The sequence below is a fragment of the Gossypium hirsutum genome, chromosome D10, assembly GCF_007990345.1.
Source record: "Gossypium hirsutum isolate 1008001.06 chromosome D10, Gossypium_hirsutum_v2.1, whole genome shotgun sequence".
Taxonomy (NCBI): Eukaryota; Viridiplantae; Streptophyta; class Magnoliopsida; order Malvales; family Malvaceae; genus Gossypium; species Gossypium hirsutum.
The window spans coordinates 64,903,467-64,919,146 of record NC_053446.1 but is presented as its reverse complement, the minus strand read 5'-3'; the positions used below and the strand labels follow the sequence as shown (position 1 = coordinate 64,919,146).

Below are 15,680 nucleotides of genomic sequence, written 5' to 3'. Positions count from 1 at the left end.
ACAATGATGGTGCAGATACTCGAGTGCATGAGCAACATGCATGGCCACACTTACTCTTTGGAAGAAGTTTAGACTTCTCGCCGTCTCTGGTTTATTCATGCCAATAAGTGGATGCAACCAGTCCTCCAAGCTTGTTTTATTTGGGATGCAAGGACAACGGAAAGGTCTTCCTAAAGAAGTTTCAATTATGTAATCTTGCCATATCTCATATTGGTACAAACAAAAAGCTGCAAGAATTAAGCAGATAAGGCTCGTTTGATAAGTCAAAAACATTCTTTATTTATTTATTTAAGAATAAAGTTTGTTTTCATTTACTGTTTATTTATTAATTTTTTAAAAAAAGTGTAAAAAAGGCAATGCATGGACAAGGGAAAAACAATTCTCCATGTGCTAGACGATGTAGGCGAAAGTAGCATGTTGTATTAATGAAGGCTTTGTCGTAATTTCTGACTTGTTTTGATTAATTTGTAGTAATACAGTATTAATGACTATACAATGCCGTAAATACTCATAACCTTTATTCCGAACTTTTACTTAAAATCTTCCGTGAAATTATATATTAAATTAAAAAATAAAAAGAAACGAATAGTAAAATAATAAAGAAAGGAATAATTTATTTTAATAAGGAACAAATAAAAATTAAAAAAATAATATGATAACTTAAATTGACCTAATGAACAAAATTAATAAATCTTGTAACTCAAAAACCAAAAATCCTAAATTTGCCTAACAAATAAAATCAATAAATTTTGACCCTAAAAGAAATAAAATCTTATGAACATGCAGGTGCATTAAAATCTCTTATGATTACAAATGCGATTGAATGAGCAGAGATGCTAATGGGTTTCAAACCATCCACAAGCTTCGGCTTCAACTCTGGTATCTCCAACGAGTCTGAAAGTTCCAATGGTGTTCCGTTTAGCAATACAATACTGCTTAAGATGTTCCCATCTTTTGGAGTCAAATGATACTCTTCTCGCTTTTTATGTCCTTTAAATTCAAAATTTGGACTCCCACCATTTAAATTTAGATCATGGAAAAGATCAATTTCAAATGAGGTATTCTTCGATAAGTTGATGAAAACAAAAGAAACCCCGGGCTGCAACCAAACAAAAATTTAGGAAATAAAAAATTAAAATTAAAATTAATTGAGTCAACCAAAATAATAATAATTACCTCCTTTTTGGCACAATGAGAGTATACACGTAAATATGGAGAACCCTTATGCGTGACGGAAAGAACTTTACTCCCCATAACTCTATGCCACAAAAGTGCACTGCAAAAGATATTTTAACAAATGAAATTAAAACAAATGAATTTAACAACAAATACGGTGGAAAATATATGAAATATACCCATAATAATCTGGATTGGGAACAAATGTGGTAGTGTTAAGAAGAGCATAATTGCCCCCGGTCAAAGCTTGTCTGCAATAAACTTTGTGGTTATAAACTGATGTCATTCCCAATTGGTCCAAGTACCTGTTGGAGTCATAAGTTAATCATTAGATTTTAATAGGGCCTTAAAAATAATCAACTAATAAAAGATTTGAAAAACACTTACCAAAAGCCAAATGCAAATGTATACGACACTAATTGGCCACCACTGTTATAAGCTCCACCCGATTCACTAACCCATGCACCAGACCATGGTGCAAATTTGACAATAGCATTTGAAACATCTTTAAATGTCTGAGCAATTTGGGTCAAGAAAAATGGATCTTGGACACGACGAACCACATCTGGGTTATTACCTACATTAATCATCAATAATGTTAAACAAATCATGAAACAACAATAAATAATAATAAAAATATTTTAATTGATATATAGATAGATACCGGGTCCGAGATTATAAATATGATGTGTAACTCCATCAATAACGTCATGTCCTGAAGCATCCAAAAAAGTATCGAACCATTTCTTGTCATAGAAACCTCCCGGGCCTAAAATCTTAGGTTGTGTTTTTGGATTTGGATACATCTCTTTTACAAGATTTTTAAGTGTTGCCATATCTTTTGCATATTGTTTAGCTTCAATCCTAGCACTAACTCCTACTCCACACAATTCATTTCCTAAAAAAATGAAAAGAAAATCGAATATGATGAGAGCCAATCATATATAAACTAATCTAAAAACATAAAAATATTGATACCAATCAAACACCTAATTCATAAGAGTCAATTGTATATCCTTTGGAAATTGTATAACTCATGAGATCCCGAGCATTATGTGAATACCAATCACCAACCCAAAGAGTCTTTTCAGTTTTGGACTCTTTTCTTCCGATAAGAGCATTTAAACCAAATGTAACTTTAGCTCTACAACATGAAAATAACATGAGTAGCTCACATCATAATTACTATTTTAAAATAACATAGTAGTCATAAATTTATACCGAGTTTGATTGAAAAACTCATTGAGTTCATCCCATCTCTTCATGTCAAGACATCCAATGGAGAAACCGAATAAGAAGCCCTTGTCTTGTTTTTGGAATGGTTGGCAATTCTCAATATTATTTCGAACGTTGTACACCACTTGATCTTGTAACGAACCTCCAACTCTAATTCTCAAAGGATGAAATGCTGAAACCATAATTTATTCACCAACATTATTTAGCATATTAGAAGCTGCTCATATCAGTAAAAAAAAAACTAGTAAACAAAACATTCATTAGAATAACTCCAATACTCACCTTTTACAGCCTTTTCAAGAATCTTGTTCTTCAAATCCTACAAATGGAATATATAATACAAAGCAATAAACATCTAAGTAAACAAATAGTCTTGAATCAATATATACTAAAGAAATAAAATAAAATTACCAAATTAAAAAGTCCAGCTTGACCCCACGGACATTGATCATAATCACACTTGTTTGTAGGCCACCAATCAAGGGTAACACAAATAAAATCTTCATCGGTTTGAGCTATGGAAGTTGCTCCTTCAACCACAACTTCAACCTTTTCTGCCTTTGAGACCAAAAGACAGGACAAAAACACAACAAAAAACGTAATACTTTTGAAATTCATCATTGGAAAAATAAACAAACAAAACTTGAATAAATTGATATGATAAAATACGAATGAATCAATTGACTATTTATAGATCAATAATACACTTAGAAGTGAACTCAAATTGGTTAGAGTCATGATTAAATTGAAACAATTAAAAGAATTGTTTGTATTATAACTCTCAAAAGCAATAAGTAATATCAATAATTTGATTAGGATGAAAGTATTTTTGATTATTTTAACTAAAATTATCGTAAGGCTTGTATTTTATTTTAATTAAAATTGTCCAAATATAATAGAGTTTTAGTTGTGTTTTTCTTTTATCATAGAGTTTCAGTTGGATTTTATAGATGAGAAAAAGTTAAAATTGATTAGGGAAAGTACCGAAGGTTAGGGAGATTGATAAGTCAAATAAGAATAAATAAAAAATAAAAACACGTTGCGTCAGCGAAAACTCCAGTTCCTCCTGCATCCTTTGTGGTTTTCGTATTGGTTGAAATCTATTATCTGTATTAATCCCTGTACTTGACGAAAATGTTGACGAAAATTACTATTGGTATTAATTATTAGACTAAGATTTTAACTTTTTAACTTTTTCTTAATATATTATTTAGTATCCGAGTTTGACACTTTTTTTACTGTGGTACTATGTTATTTTTTATTCAATTTTGTATTTGTATTTAACAAAAGTTATATATTTTAGTATTCGTAGGTAACAAGATTAACTGCTAGTTTTTAATTTGACCACCCATATATATGTGATAGCCTTCTCCATTGAAGACTGGTGGTGCAGCAATGGAGAAGCTTGATGAAGCCATTGATTTTGAAGTTAAGTTGTAACAGGTCCACTGAGATTACAGCTCTAGATACCAATTGTTGGTGTTAAGAACAAGTGCAAGCAAATTCAGCTTATGGGTTGAGCAACAAGGCTCGATGCTTGATGAGAAAACAACAGAATTTGAGACAAAAGAAAAACAAAGAAAATGGAGAATTTGTTGGAAGGGAAACTAATTGAATTCATTTAAAAATAAATAATGGCTTAATGCCAATACATAAACCAAGCACTAAGTTGTCAAAATCAGTGTGTGGTCACTTAATCGACACCTACTACCATTAATACATTGAAACTTGAAAACAAAGCTTGTACACTTAAACAAAGCTAAGTTAACAGCTCAATCACTATCAAATTACATCAAACATTAACCTAACATAGTTCAAAATGAACTTGAATACATTTCATCAAACTATGGTTACAAAATGAATAAAAGAACAGCAGCTGCACTTGCTTCAGCAGCTTCTGCATGACTCAGTCTGCATAGCCTGCTTCTTGACTGCTCCTGGTGTTACATGTTGACCAAACTTCAACAATATAATTTAATATGGATACAAAAACAAAGAGTCTTAAATTTCAGTGATTACTGACTACACTTGATGTAAAATCAAATATACAAACATTTGAATACATTCTTCCAAATTCGAGTAACATAAATAAAATCAAAGCATATTGGCGTTATCTCAAATTCTTATTTGATGAGGATCCAATAGTTTAAGAAGCAAAGAGAAAAACAAAGCATTAATACAAAATACACTGAGAAATTATCAGTGGAAAGCTATAAATATTGCATATTTATTCTCTTTTCTCAAAGCATAGTGCTTTTAGGCGAAATGTGGAGACCTGCTAATACCCAATAGAATGTGAACAAAAGATAAAATCCTACACTTTGACTGACCCAAGCCTCTCAACTTCATCCATACGACACCTTATATACCTGCATGTGGAAAACAGGGTAATCTGTTTTACTTCTTCATATCATCTAAACATAACACTCATCTCCAAATGTAGTGGAAATATGCCTTAAGTAATGGAATGATTCAATATTTTGCTAAGATAAGAAGTTATCTCACCTTTCGACTAAGCAATTTATTTAAGTTGGAACCTCATGACGTAATCGAGTTGGATGAAACTTGTCTCTAATGGAACAAAGTTTGATAACAACATCACTCATGTCAATCCGCTCATTGGGTGATTCAGCAGAACAAGTGAGTCCTATTTCGAATAGTGAATTCAAGCACCGAAGATGTCTATCATTTATTGAGTTTTTTACACCGGGAGTTCCTCGTGCGACTCTTTCTTCAACAAGAATAGGATCTGTAACCTCGACTATTCGTTCTGGCAGTGCTGCCTTAACAAAGTTGCGAAGACTTAAACCTTCTCTAAACCTTTCATCGGTCGGCCTTTTTTCTGTAAACATCTCAAGCAGTAGGATGCCATAGCTATACACATCACCTTTTGTTGACAACCCGCTTCCCATGCCATATTCTACAATTAGTTCATCAAAATTACATATAGTAATAATTGCAGAGAGCATGAAAAATTGATATTAAACTATGTGGTTTGCTTTTAAATTATGGAAGAAAATACTAAAGTGAACATACCTGGAGGAGCATAACCAATAGTTCCTCTTAATCCAAGGGAGCTTGATTTATTAGCAGAATAGTTCAGTCTGTCCGTAGAAAGGATTTTTGCTAAGCCGAAGTCACTTATATGACCAACCATTTCCTCATCAAGTAGAATATTGCTTGGCTTGAGGTCACAATGAATGATTGGTTCTTCACAATGATGGTGCAGATATTCGAGTGCATGAGCAACATCCATGGCAACACTTACTCTTTGGAAGAAGTTTAGGTTTCTCACCGTCTCTGGTTCATTCATGCCAATAAGTGGATGCAACCAGTCTTCCAAGCTTCCATTTTCCATGAACTCATAAACCAAGGCTTTAAAATCATTGCCTTGGTAATCTTCTCCTGAAATAGCTGTTAGTACCTTGACAAGATTTCGATGTCGAATGTTCTTCAAGGCCTCGCATTCAGCCAGGAAACTCCTAGAAGCTCCACGATTCAGAAGATTAAGCACCTTTACTGCAATAACTGCTCTACTAGCTTGAAGAACTCCTTTGTATACAGAACCAAAGCTTCCTGAACCAACCAAATTTTGCGTGGAGAATCCGTCCGTAGCCCTTACGATGCTTTGGTATGATAGTTGTAAAACTGAATTTTCTACGCTAGTTGTTGTTGCCGGTTTCTCTTTCTTCTTTCCAATCCACAAGATGAGGAGACAAGTAAAAGCCAGAGTCGCTCCTAAAGACCCAACAATAATTGCAACTTCTAATCTAAGAGAATTGCTTGATGATGTTTTCAAGTTACATCTTAACATGTGTAATTCGGGGATGCCTCCACAGAGCTTACTGTTTCCCTCAACAAATGTTGCACTGGCATTCTTAAAGATTCCTCCACTTGGTATCACTCCTTCAAAATTATTGAAAGAGAGATTTAAGTACCTTAAAGCCCCAAATCTGACAAGAAATTCTGGAATCTCACCTGAAAGATTATTGTTGGATAAGTCTAATGCCTCAAGTCCTCTCAGTGAACTCAAAGATGAAGGAATGGGTCCTTCAAAAAGATTTCCATCCAAATACAGTTTCTCTAGACTTACACAACTACCAAGGGTTTTTGAAAGCAAACCGGATAACCTATTTTGAGAAACACGGAGTTGACCTAGATTTTTCAAATTTTCTACTGCAGCAGGAAGCTCACCAGTCAAATAGTTTGACGATAAGTCTAGTATTATGGACATGGATGAGACCCCAAGTAATTGAAGGGGTATAGGTCCACTAAGATTATTATAAGAAACACTCAAGCCAAGCAAACTCTGGCATTTGCCTATACTTGGAGGAATGTTGCCCTGGAGATTGTTAAAATCTAAACCAACCATTGTTAACGCCGATAAATTTCCAAAAGAATGGGGAATAGTCCCGGACAGAAAATTAATATCAGCGAAAAATTTGTTTAGCTTTTGAAGCCTCCCAATATCAAATGGTATGGGACCTGACAGTTGGTTTTGTGATGCAAATAATATTGTTCCAATAGGGTCGGAAGCGTGTAAATTATTGTACTAAAAAATCACACAAAGTTCAATTCCCAGGGAAGAGAGGTGGATCACATGGATCTCTTAAATACCAAGTCTTTCCTTAGACAGAATATCCCTTCTATAGTAATTTAATAGCACAATTAAATACTACTATTATACCCTCAAATATTGAAAGAAAAAATAGGACAAGAAAGAACACAAGAGATTTAACGAGGTTCGGTAAATTATACCTACGTCCTCGGGCACTAACACCAGATGATAACTTTACTATCTCCAAAGTATTACAAACAAATAGAATTCCTTAAGAATTCTCAAATGGGAGAAGAGAGAAAACTAAGAGAGAAAGATTGGTTGGGATGGTTGAAATGAAAAATGAAAAGGCCTATTTATAGTTGATGTTCAGGGACTAACTTGCAAATGGCCTAAAAAATTAGGGACCAAAATTGCAATTATCCCATTCAACTTTTCAACATTCGGTGCAACTTGCTCAACCTTTTTAACAAGTTGCTTCCTACCTTTGTTGACTTTTCAACAATCTCCACCTTGAAGATTTGATTAGGATAATCACATCTTCACATACTTCCTTCAACTCCCCAAATTCGATAAAGCTATCTTTTGTAGTGCCTCCAAATGCGCTCTCGAGCGCCATACACCTAAAGGTGCTCAAATTCTCAGGATGTTAATCAAGTTCAAACAATGATTAAACTTGATTGTTGTTACCACATTGGTCATCATATCTGCGGGATTATCTGTTGTCGGAATCTTCTCAAGTAGAATTTTTCCTTTTTCAAAGACTTCCCGCACAAAGTGATATCTTACGTCGATATGCTTGGTTCTTGAATGATAGACTTGATTTTTTGCTAAATGAATAGCGCTCTGACTGTCACAATATAGACTAATGTGACTTTGAACAACTCCCAAGTCTTTCAATAATCCATTAAGCCAAATAGCCTCCTTAACAGCTTCTGTAACTGCCATATATTCTGCCTCTGTAGTAGACACAGCTACTGTAGACTGTAAGGTAGACTTCCAACTTACTGGGGCTTTCGCAAGAGTAAACAGATACCCCGTAGTTGAACGACGTTTATCTAAATCACCAGCAAAGTCAGAATCAACATAACCAACTACAAACTGACCAAGTGCTTCATCCTGTTCAAAAATTAAACCAACATCTACGGTTTTTCGAAGATACCGTAGAATCCATTTCACAGCTTGCCAATGTCCTTTTCCAGGATCATGCATATACCTGCTCACAACTCCAACAGCTTGTGAAATGTCAGGCCTCGTACACACCATCGCATACATCAAACTCCCAACTGCATTAGCATATGGGACTTTCGCCATATATTCTCTTTCTTCTTCAGTTTTCGGAGATAATTGAGCACTAAGTTTCAAATGAGAAGCAAGTGGGGTACTTACATGTTTTGTGTTTTCATTTACACCAAAACATTGTAATACCATTTTCAGATATTGCTTCTGATTCAAACAAAGCTTGCCTCTCTGTCTATCTCTACTTATCTCCATGCCGAGAATCTTCTTGGCCTCACCTAGATCTTTCATCTCGAACTCTTGATTCAACTGAGCCTTCAGCTTATCTATCTCATTTTGGCTCTTCGAAGCGATTAACATATCATCAACATACAAGAGTAGATAAATGAAAGATCCGTCATGCAGCTTCTGCAAATACACACAATTGTCATATTTGCTTCTTGTGTACTTCTGCCTTCTCATAAAGCTATCAAATCGCTTGTACCACTGCCTCGGGGATTGCTTCAATCCATATAGCGATTTGTTAAGCTTACAAACCCAATTTCTACCACCAGCATCTGTGTATCCTTCTGGCTGAGTCATATAGATCTCCTCTTCTAACTCACCATGCAAGAAAGCCGTCTTAACATCAAGTTGAGCTAGCTCCAAATTCAACTGTGCTACCAAGGCCAACAAAATTCTAATGGAGGAATGCTTCACAACAGGGAAAAATACATCATTGTAGTCAATTCCCTCCTTCTGAGCGTAGCCTTTAGCTACCAATCTTGCCTTGTAGCGAATATCCTTCTTGCTAGGAGATCCATCTTTCTTTGCGAATACCCACTTGCATCCGATTGCCCTTTTACCTTTCGGTAATTGCGCCAACTCCCAAGTATTGTTCTTCAGGAGAGACTGCATTTCTTCATCCATGGCGCTTTTCCATTTATCACTTTCTAAGCTTTGCATTGCTTCTTGATAAGTGATAGGAATATCATCAACAACGGGAAGGGCGTAGGCCACCATATCAGTAAATCGAGCAGGTTTACGAATTTCTCTCCGTGGCCTTGCAACTGCAACTGGTTCTGGTGTACTTAGTGGTTCTTGGGTCAGAACCTCTTCAACCTCTAATTCCTCCATTGTGGCTGGAGAATTAGACTTATTAACTGGGCAAATCCCCATCTGCTCAAACTCCACCTGTTTTGGAGTACACTCCACCTGCTGTGGAGTATTGCTCGTCTGAATATCTTTATCTGCTACATTTTTCAATGTGGCAGATTCATCAAAGGTAACATCTCTGCTACAGATCATTTTCTTTGTGCTTAAGCACCAAAGACGAAATCCCTTCACTCCAGAAGTGATTCCCATAAAGAGAGCTTTCTTTGCCCTCGGATCTAACTTTGACTCCTTCACATGGTAATATGCAGTGGATCCAAACACATGTAAGGAATCATAATCTGTAGCCGGTTTTCCAGACCATACCTCCATAGGAGTTTTTCTTTCTAATGCAGATGATGGCAAACGATTAACAAGATGGCCAGCGTATGTCACAGCCTCAGCCCAAAATTGCTTGCCCAACTCAGCATTGGACAACATACATCGAACTTTCTCCTGCAATGTTCGATTCATACGCTCTGCCACTCCATTCTGTTGTGGTGTATCCCTAACTGTGAAGTGTCGAACAATACCATACTCTTGGCACACATCGAAGAACGGATCACTTTTATATTCCCCTCCATTGTCCGTCCTAAGCCGCTTGATTTTCTTGCCAGTCTGGTTTTCGATCATAGTTTTCCATTTAAGAAAAACTCCAAGCACTTCATCTTTAGTTTTCATGGTATACACCCAAACTCTTCTGGAAAAGTCATCAACAAAAGTAACAAAGTAGTGTTTTCCTCCCAACGAAGGTGTTTTGGAAGGCCCCCACACATCTGAGTGAATATATTCCAAAATACCTTTTGTATTATGGATAGCAGTGCCGAATTTCACTCTCTTTTGCTTTCCCAGAACACAGTGCTCACAAAATTTTAATTTGCAAGCCTTTGCACCTTTCAACAATCCTTGCTTTGCCAGAATTTGCAAGGATTTTTCGCTGGCATGTCCCAACTTCATATGCCACAACTGCATTGAGTCCAAGTCTTTGTTACCGGAAGCTGCAGCGACTGCTCCAATAACTGTACTACCTTGGTAGTAATACAAGTTATTTTTCCTGATGCCCTTCAATATCACAAGTGCGCCAGATGTCACTTTCAAAATCCCATCTCTCATAGTAACAACTGAACCATTGGATTCCAAGGCTCCCAATGAGATGAGATTTTTCTTCAAACTGGGCACGTACCGAACATCAGTCAGAACTCTGGTTGATCCATCTTGATTCTTTAATTGGATTGAACCTATCCCAACAGTTTTACAGGCATTGTCATTGCCCATATAAACAACTCCTCCATTTAGTTCTACTAAATCAGAGAATCACTCCCGGTTAGGGGACATATGATAGGTACAACCCGAATCCAATATCCACTCATCTGAATGGAACGACGATGATGATGCAACCAGTGATAGTTCAGAGTCACTAGTATCATGCTTTGCAACACAAGCATCTACAGCAGCTTTTCCCTTATTCTTCAGCTTTGGACAATTTTTCTTCCAGTGGCCTTTCTCATGACAAAAAGCACATTCATCTTTCCCGAGTCTGGACTTTGACTTTGATCTCCCCTTTTGAGTTTTCTTCCGAGTGTATGAACGACCTCGGACTACTAAAGCTTCTGTATCTCTGATTGAGTTTTTCTGTTTGTCCTTCTTTCTCTGTTCATAACTGTATAAGGCCGCACAGACTTCGCTCAGAGATATATCACTCCTGCCATGAAGTAGAGTAGTTTCTAGGAACTCAAACTCCTCAGGAAGTGACCCCAACAGCATCAAAGTCAAATCTTCATCTTTGAATGTCTCATCCATATTCAGCAAATCAGTGACTAACTGATTAAATTTGGTGATGTGATCATTCATTGTGGTACTTGGGACGTATGTGAAGCGAAACAGTCTTTTCTTCAAGTGGAGCTTATTTTGACTGTTTTTCTTCAAAAATTTTTCTTCAAGTGCCACCCACAACTTATTTGCAGAAGTCTCCTTTGAAAAAGCATACCTCTGCTCTCGAGAAAGGCATGATCGAATTGTGCCACATGCCAACCGATTGATCGCCTTCCAATCTTTCTCCTGTATATCATCTGGTTTCTCTTCATCAATGGCAATGTCTAGACCCTGCTGAAAAAGGGCATCTAGAACCTCACTTTGCCACATACCAAAATGGCCCGTGCCATCAAAGATCTCCACGGCCAATCTTGCATTTGCAATTGTCGGTCTTGTCCACATGGACGATGTTGAAGCTCCTACACCGACCGTTTTCTCCATAATCTTTCAATATATACCAAAGGAAATTTTTTCTGATGTGGAAGATCAGTTTAAACTGCAACCACAGAGCATACTACGATTAACCTTCGGCTCTGATACCACTTGTTGTTCCAATAGGGTCGGAAGCGTGTAAATTATTGTACTAAAAAATCACACAAAGTTCAATTCCCAGGGAAGAGAAGTGGATCACATGGATCTCTTAAATACCAAGTCTTTCCTTAGACAGAATATCCCTTCTATAGTAATTTAATAGCACAATTAAATACTACTATTATACCCTCAAATATTGAAAGAAAAAATAGGACAAGAAAGAACACAAGAGATTTAACGAGGTTCGGTAAATTATACCTACGTCCTCAGGCACTAACACCAGATGATAACTTTACTATCTCCAAAGTATTACAAACAAATAGAATTCCTTAAGAATTCTCAAATGGGAGAAGAGAGAAAACTAAGAGAGAAAGATTGGTTGGGATGGTTGAAATGAAAAATGAAAAGGCCTATTTATAGTTGAAGTTCAGGGACTAACTTGCAAATGGCCTAAAAAATTAGGGACCAAAATTGCAATTATCCCATTCAACTTTTCAACATTCGGTGCAACTTGCTCAACCTTTTTAACAAGTTGCTTCCTACCTTTGTTGACTTTTCAACAAATAATACCTCCAAATTGACGAGATTACCAATCCCATCTGGGATTCTTCCCATTATTTTGTTCTCGTCTATTCCTAAACGTAAAAGGGTGTTGGAAAAATTGCTGACGCATTTAGGAAATGCCCCTCCAAAATTATTGTCGCTAATATATAGAAACTCTAGTTTGGTATTATTGACTAAAGTGCAAAGAAAGTTCAAGTCACCTTCTCTCCCATGCCCCAAACGGTTTACGGCAAGTTGAAGCGTAGATAGTTTATCCAACTTCTCCAAGGAAGGCACCTTTCCACTAAGTCTATTATCATTAAATTGAAGTACGTGTAGATTTGAGGCATTGGTTATTGAAATCGGGATTTGTCCGGAGATTTTATTTCCCCTTACAGAAAAGAGCTCAACATATGGCATAGTGATCGCTAAGTCAGTATAAAGAGTAGCTTGAATCTTATTCTCACCAATATCAAAGAGCCTAATATTGGAAAGATTGAACATTGCAACAGGAAGCGTACCAGAAATTGCATTTGCTGCTGCCAAAAAAATTGAAAGATTTGTTAGCCGTCCAAGAGTTTCAGGTATAATCCCATCTAATGCATTATATGTCAAGGCAAGTTCCTCCAAGGATGACAAGTTACCCAATGAAGGTGGGATACTCCCTATCAAACTGTTGTTGTAAAAACTCAAGACTTTCAAGTTTGACAGGAAACCCAAAAAAGCAGGTATTTCTCCTGTTAGCCGGTTGCCTGCCATACGAACTATTGTGAGCTTAGAACAAGAAGATAAATTGGAAGGAATTTCACCACTTATGGAGTTGTTGGTCAGATATAATGTTTCCAGTCTCCTTAAACCACCAATCGATTGAGGAATCTGGTTATAGAAGCTGTTGTTCATAAGATTCAACACCCTAAGGAAGCTCATATTTCCAATGTGTGGTGATAAAGATCCCGAGAGTTTGAGGGATTGTAGTTCCAATTTGGTGACTCTCTGATGCTTGCGACCGCATGTAACGCCATGCCATTGACAGAAGTGAATGGAACTATTCCACGACTCCATAACCTTGAGCCGATCTGATAGAATCTGAAAATATCCAAACTAAAAAAATCCAAACCTGAAAAGGCTCGAGTTTGAGAATATCGAAGCACGAACTAATTTGAATTCGAATAAAGCCTGATCTGACTATTTGCCACCTCATCATTTATGTTTTATTATTTCTTTTAACACATCTAAATTTTTTTATGAATTTCAAATATAAAAATCAATTTAAATATATAAAAAAAATATTTTTTTCCCTTTTCATAAGCGTAATAAAATAGAATAGAAGGGCTGCCCCAGTTCTTGTATTGGGAGAAGACATTGAAAATGGTTTTTAGTAATTATTTTCAAAGTTTTGCAACTTGGAAAATTGTTTGGTAGGCCCTTTCAATAATGAAAACGTGATTGACCGATTTGACTATTAATAGTCACTTACGTGACTGACAAAATCAATTAGAATCTAATTCAGTGTATGCCACCTAGATAGCATGCTAAATTGAAAGTCCTAAAAATAATCTTTATTATTTATTATTTATTATATTACACTCAAAATTCGACATCATTATTAATTCAACTTATTCGAACAAACAAAACAAAGATTTCATTACTTGTTTTTTAAGCTTATTTGCCTAAACAAAACATAAACAAGCAAGCACTTGCCTGACCTCTCAAGTCCATTCTTATGGCACCATAGATACCTGCAACTTAAGAAAACAAGGAAATCTCTTTTACTACTTCATATCATCTAAAAGCAACATTCATCTCAAAATGGTACAAAGCTTGGTAACAACATCACTCATATAAATACGCTCATGCGGTGATTTTGAAGAACAAGTGAGTCTGATTTCAAATATTGAATTCAAGCATCGAAGTTCTATATCATTCCCTAGGCTATTTTCATTGAGAGTTCCTCATTTGACTCTTTCTTGAAGAAGAATGGGATCTATAATGTCAATCACTCGTTCGGGCAAAGCTGCCTTAGCAAAATTGTGAAGACTTAAACCTTCTTTGAACCCTTCATCGGTCAGCCTTTTCCCTGTAAACATCTCTAGCAAAAGAATGCCAAAATTATGCACATCACCTTTCGTTGATAACTCATTCCCAATACCATATTCTGCAATTAATTCATCACAAATTACATATAGAAATAACTACAAATGGAAACCCTATCAATATACGAAAAAGTGGTTTTAGATTGTATGTTTTGCTGTTAAATGACGGAAGAAATTAAATAATTAAAATTACCTGGCGCCGCATAACCAATAGTGATGAAGTTGGTCAGCATGCAGCAAACACTCGACAGCATGAAGACCCAACCATGCTGGAGCTGCCAATGCAAGCTGTTTTTGTTCATTTTGTAAACTTTAGTTCATGAAATGAGTCTTAGTTCATTTCTAACTAAGTTAAGTATGTAATTAGCTTGTGTATGAGCTGTAATCACATCTTTGTATAGGTTTACAAGCTAAAATTTCAAGTTCCTATGTAATTAGTGGAGGTAGGTAATGTTTAGGTAATTACTTGCTGTTTCTGACAAGCTTAGTGCTTGATTTATGTACTGGCTTCATGCCATTGTTTTCTTAATGAATGAATCAGATTTGTTCATCAATTTTCTCTCCATTTTTCTTTAGCTGTTCTTCTTTCTTTTGCTCGAATTCACTTGTTTACTCAGCAAGCATCGAGGCTTGTTGCACAAGACACTTGCCGAGTCTGTTATTTCTGTTACAGCACCAACAAATAGTTCCTCTTAATCCAAAGGAGCTTGATTTATTATCAGAATAGTTCAGTCTTCCGTAGAAAGGATTTTTGCTAAGCCGAAGTCACTTATATGACGAACCATTTCCTGATCAAGTAGAATATTGCTTGGCTTGAGGTCACAATGAATGATTGGTTCTTCACAATGATGGTGCAGATACTCGAGTGCATGAGCAACATGCATGGCCACACTTACTCTTTGGAAGAAGTTTAGACTTCTCGCCGTCTCTGGTTTATTCATGCCAATAAGTGGATGCAACCAGTCCTCCAAGCTTGTTTTATTTGGGATGCAAGGACAACGGAAAGGTCTTCCTAAAGAAGTTTCAATTATGTAATCTTGCCATATCTCATATTGGTACAAACAAAAAGCTGCAAGAATTAAGCAGATAAGGCTCGTTTGATAAGTCAAAAACATTCTTTATTTATTTATTTAAGAATAAAGTTTGTTTTCATTTACTGTTTATTTATTAATTTTTTAAAAAAGTGTAAAAAAGGCAATGCATGGACAAGGGAAAAACAATTCTCCATGTGCTAGACGATGTAGGCGAAAGTAGCATGTTGTATTAATGAAGGCTTTGTCGTAATTTCTGACTTGTTTTGATTAATTTGTAGTAATACAGTATTAATGACTATACAATGCCGTAAATACTCATAACCTTTA

General features: G+C 36.0%; 2 protein-coding genes across 2 annotated transcripts; both read right to left on the bottom strand.

Annotated features, from left to right (window-relative positions):
• Positions 1-671: 671 nt before the first annotated feature.
• On the bottom strand, positions 672-3,073 carry LOC107940344 (heparanase-like protein 2). Its single transcript, XM_016873776.2, has 9 exons — positions 2,824-3,073; positions 2,695-2,731; positions 2,398-2,584; positions 2,166-2,320; positions 1,841-2,074; positions 1,564-1,753; positions 1,356-1,481; positions 1,177-1,276; positions 672-1,099 (listed from the first exon to the last, which is right to left on the bottom strand). The coding sequence occupies exons 1-9, from the start codon at positions 3,031-3,033 to the stop codon at positions 773-775; spliced, it is 1,566 nt and encodes a 521-aa protein (XP_016729265.2). The 5' UTR covers positions 3,034-3,073; the 3' UTR covers positions 672-772.
• A 1,049-nt stretch (positions 3,074-4,122) lies between these two features.
• Positions 4,123-14,621, bottom strand: LOC121222130 (probable LRR receptor-like serine/threonine-protein kinase At3g47570). Its single transcript, XM_041102056.1, has 6 exons — positions 14,513-14,621; positions 14,227-14,381; positions 12,274-13,312; positions 5,449-6,897; positions 4,918-5,332; positions 4,123-4,781 (listed from the first exon to the last, which is right to left on the bottom strand). The coding sequence occupies exons 1-5, from the start codon at positions 14,619-14,621 to the stop codon at positions 4,938-4,940; spliced, it is 3,147 nt and encodes a 1,048-aa protein (XP_040957990.1). The 3' UTR covers positions 4,123-4,781; positions 4,918-4,937.
• Between the last annotated feature and the right edge of the window lie 1,059 nt (positions 14,622-15,680).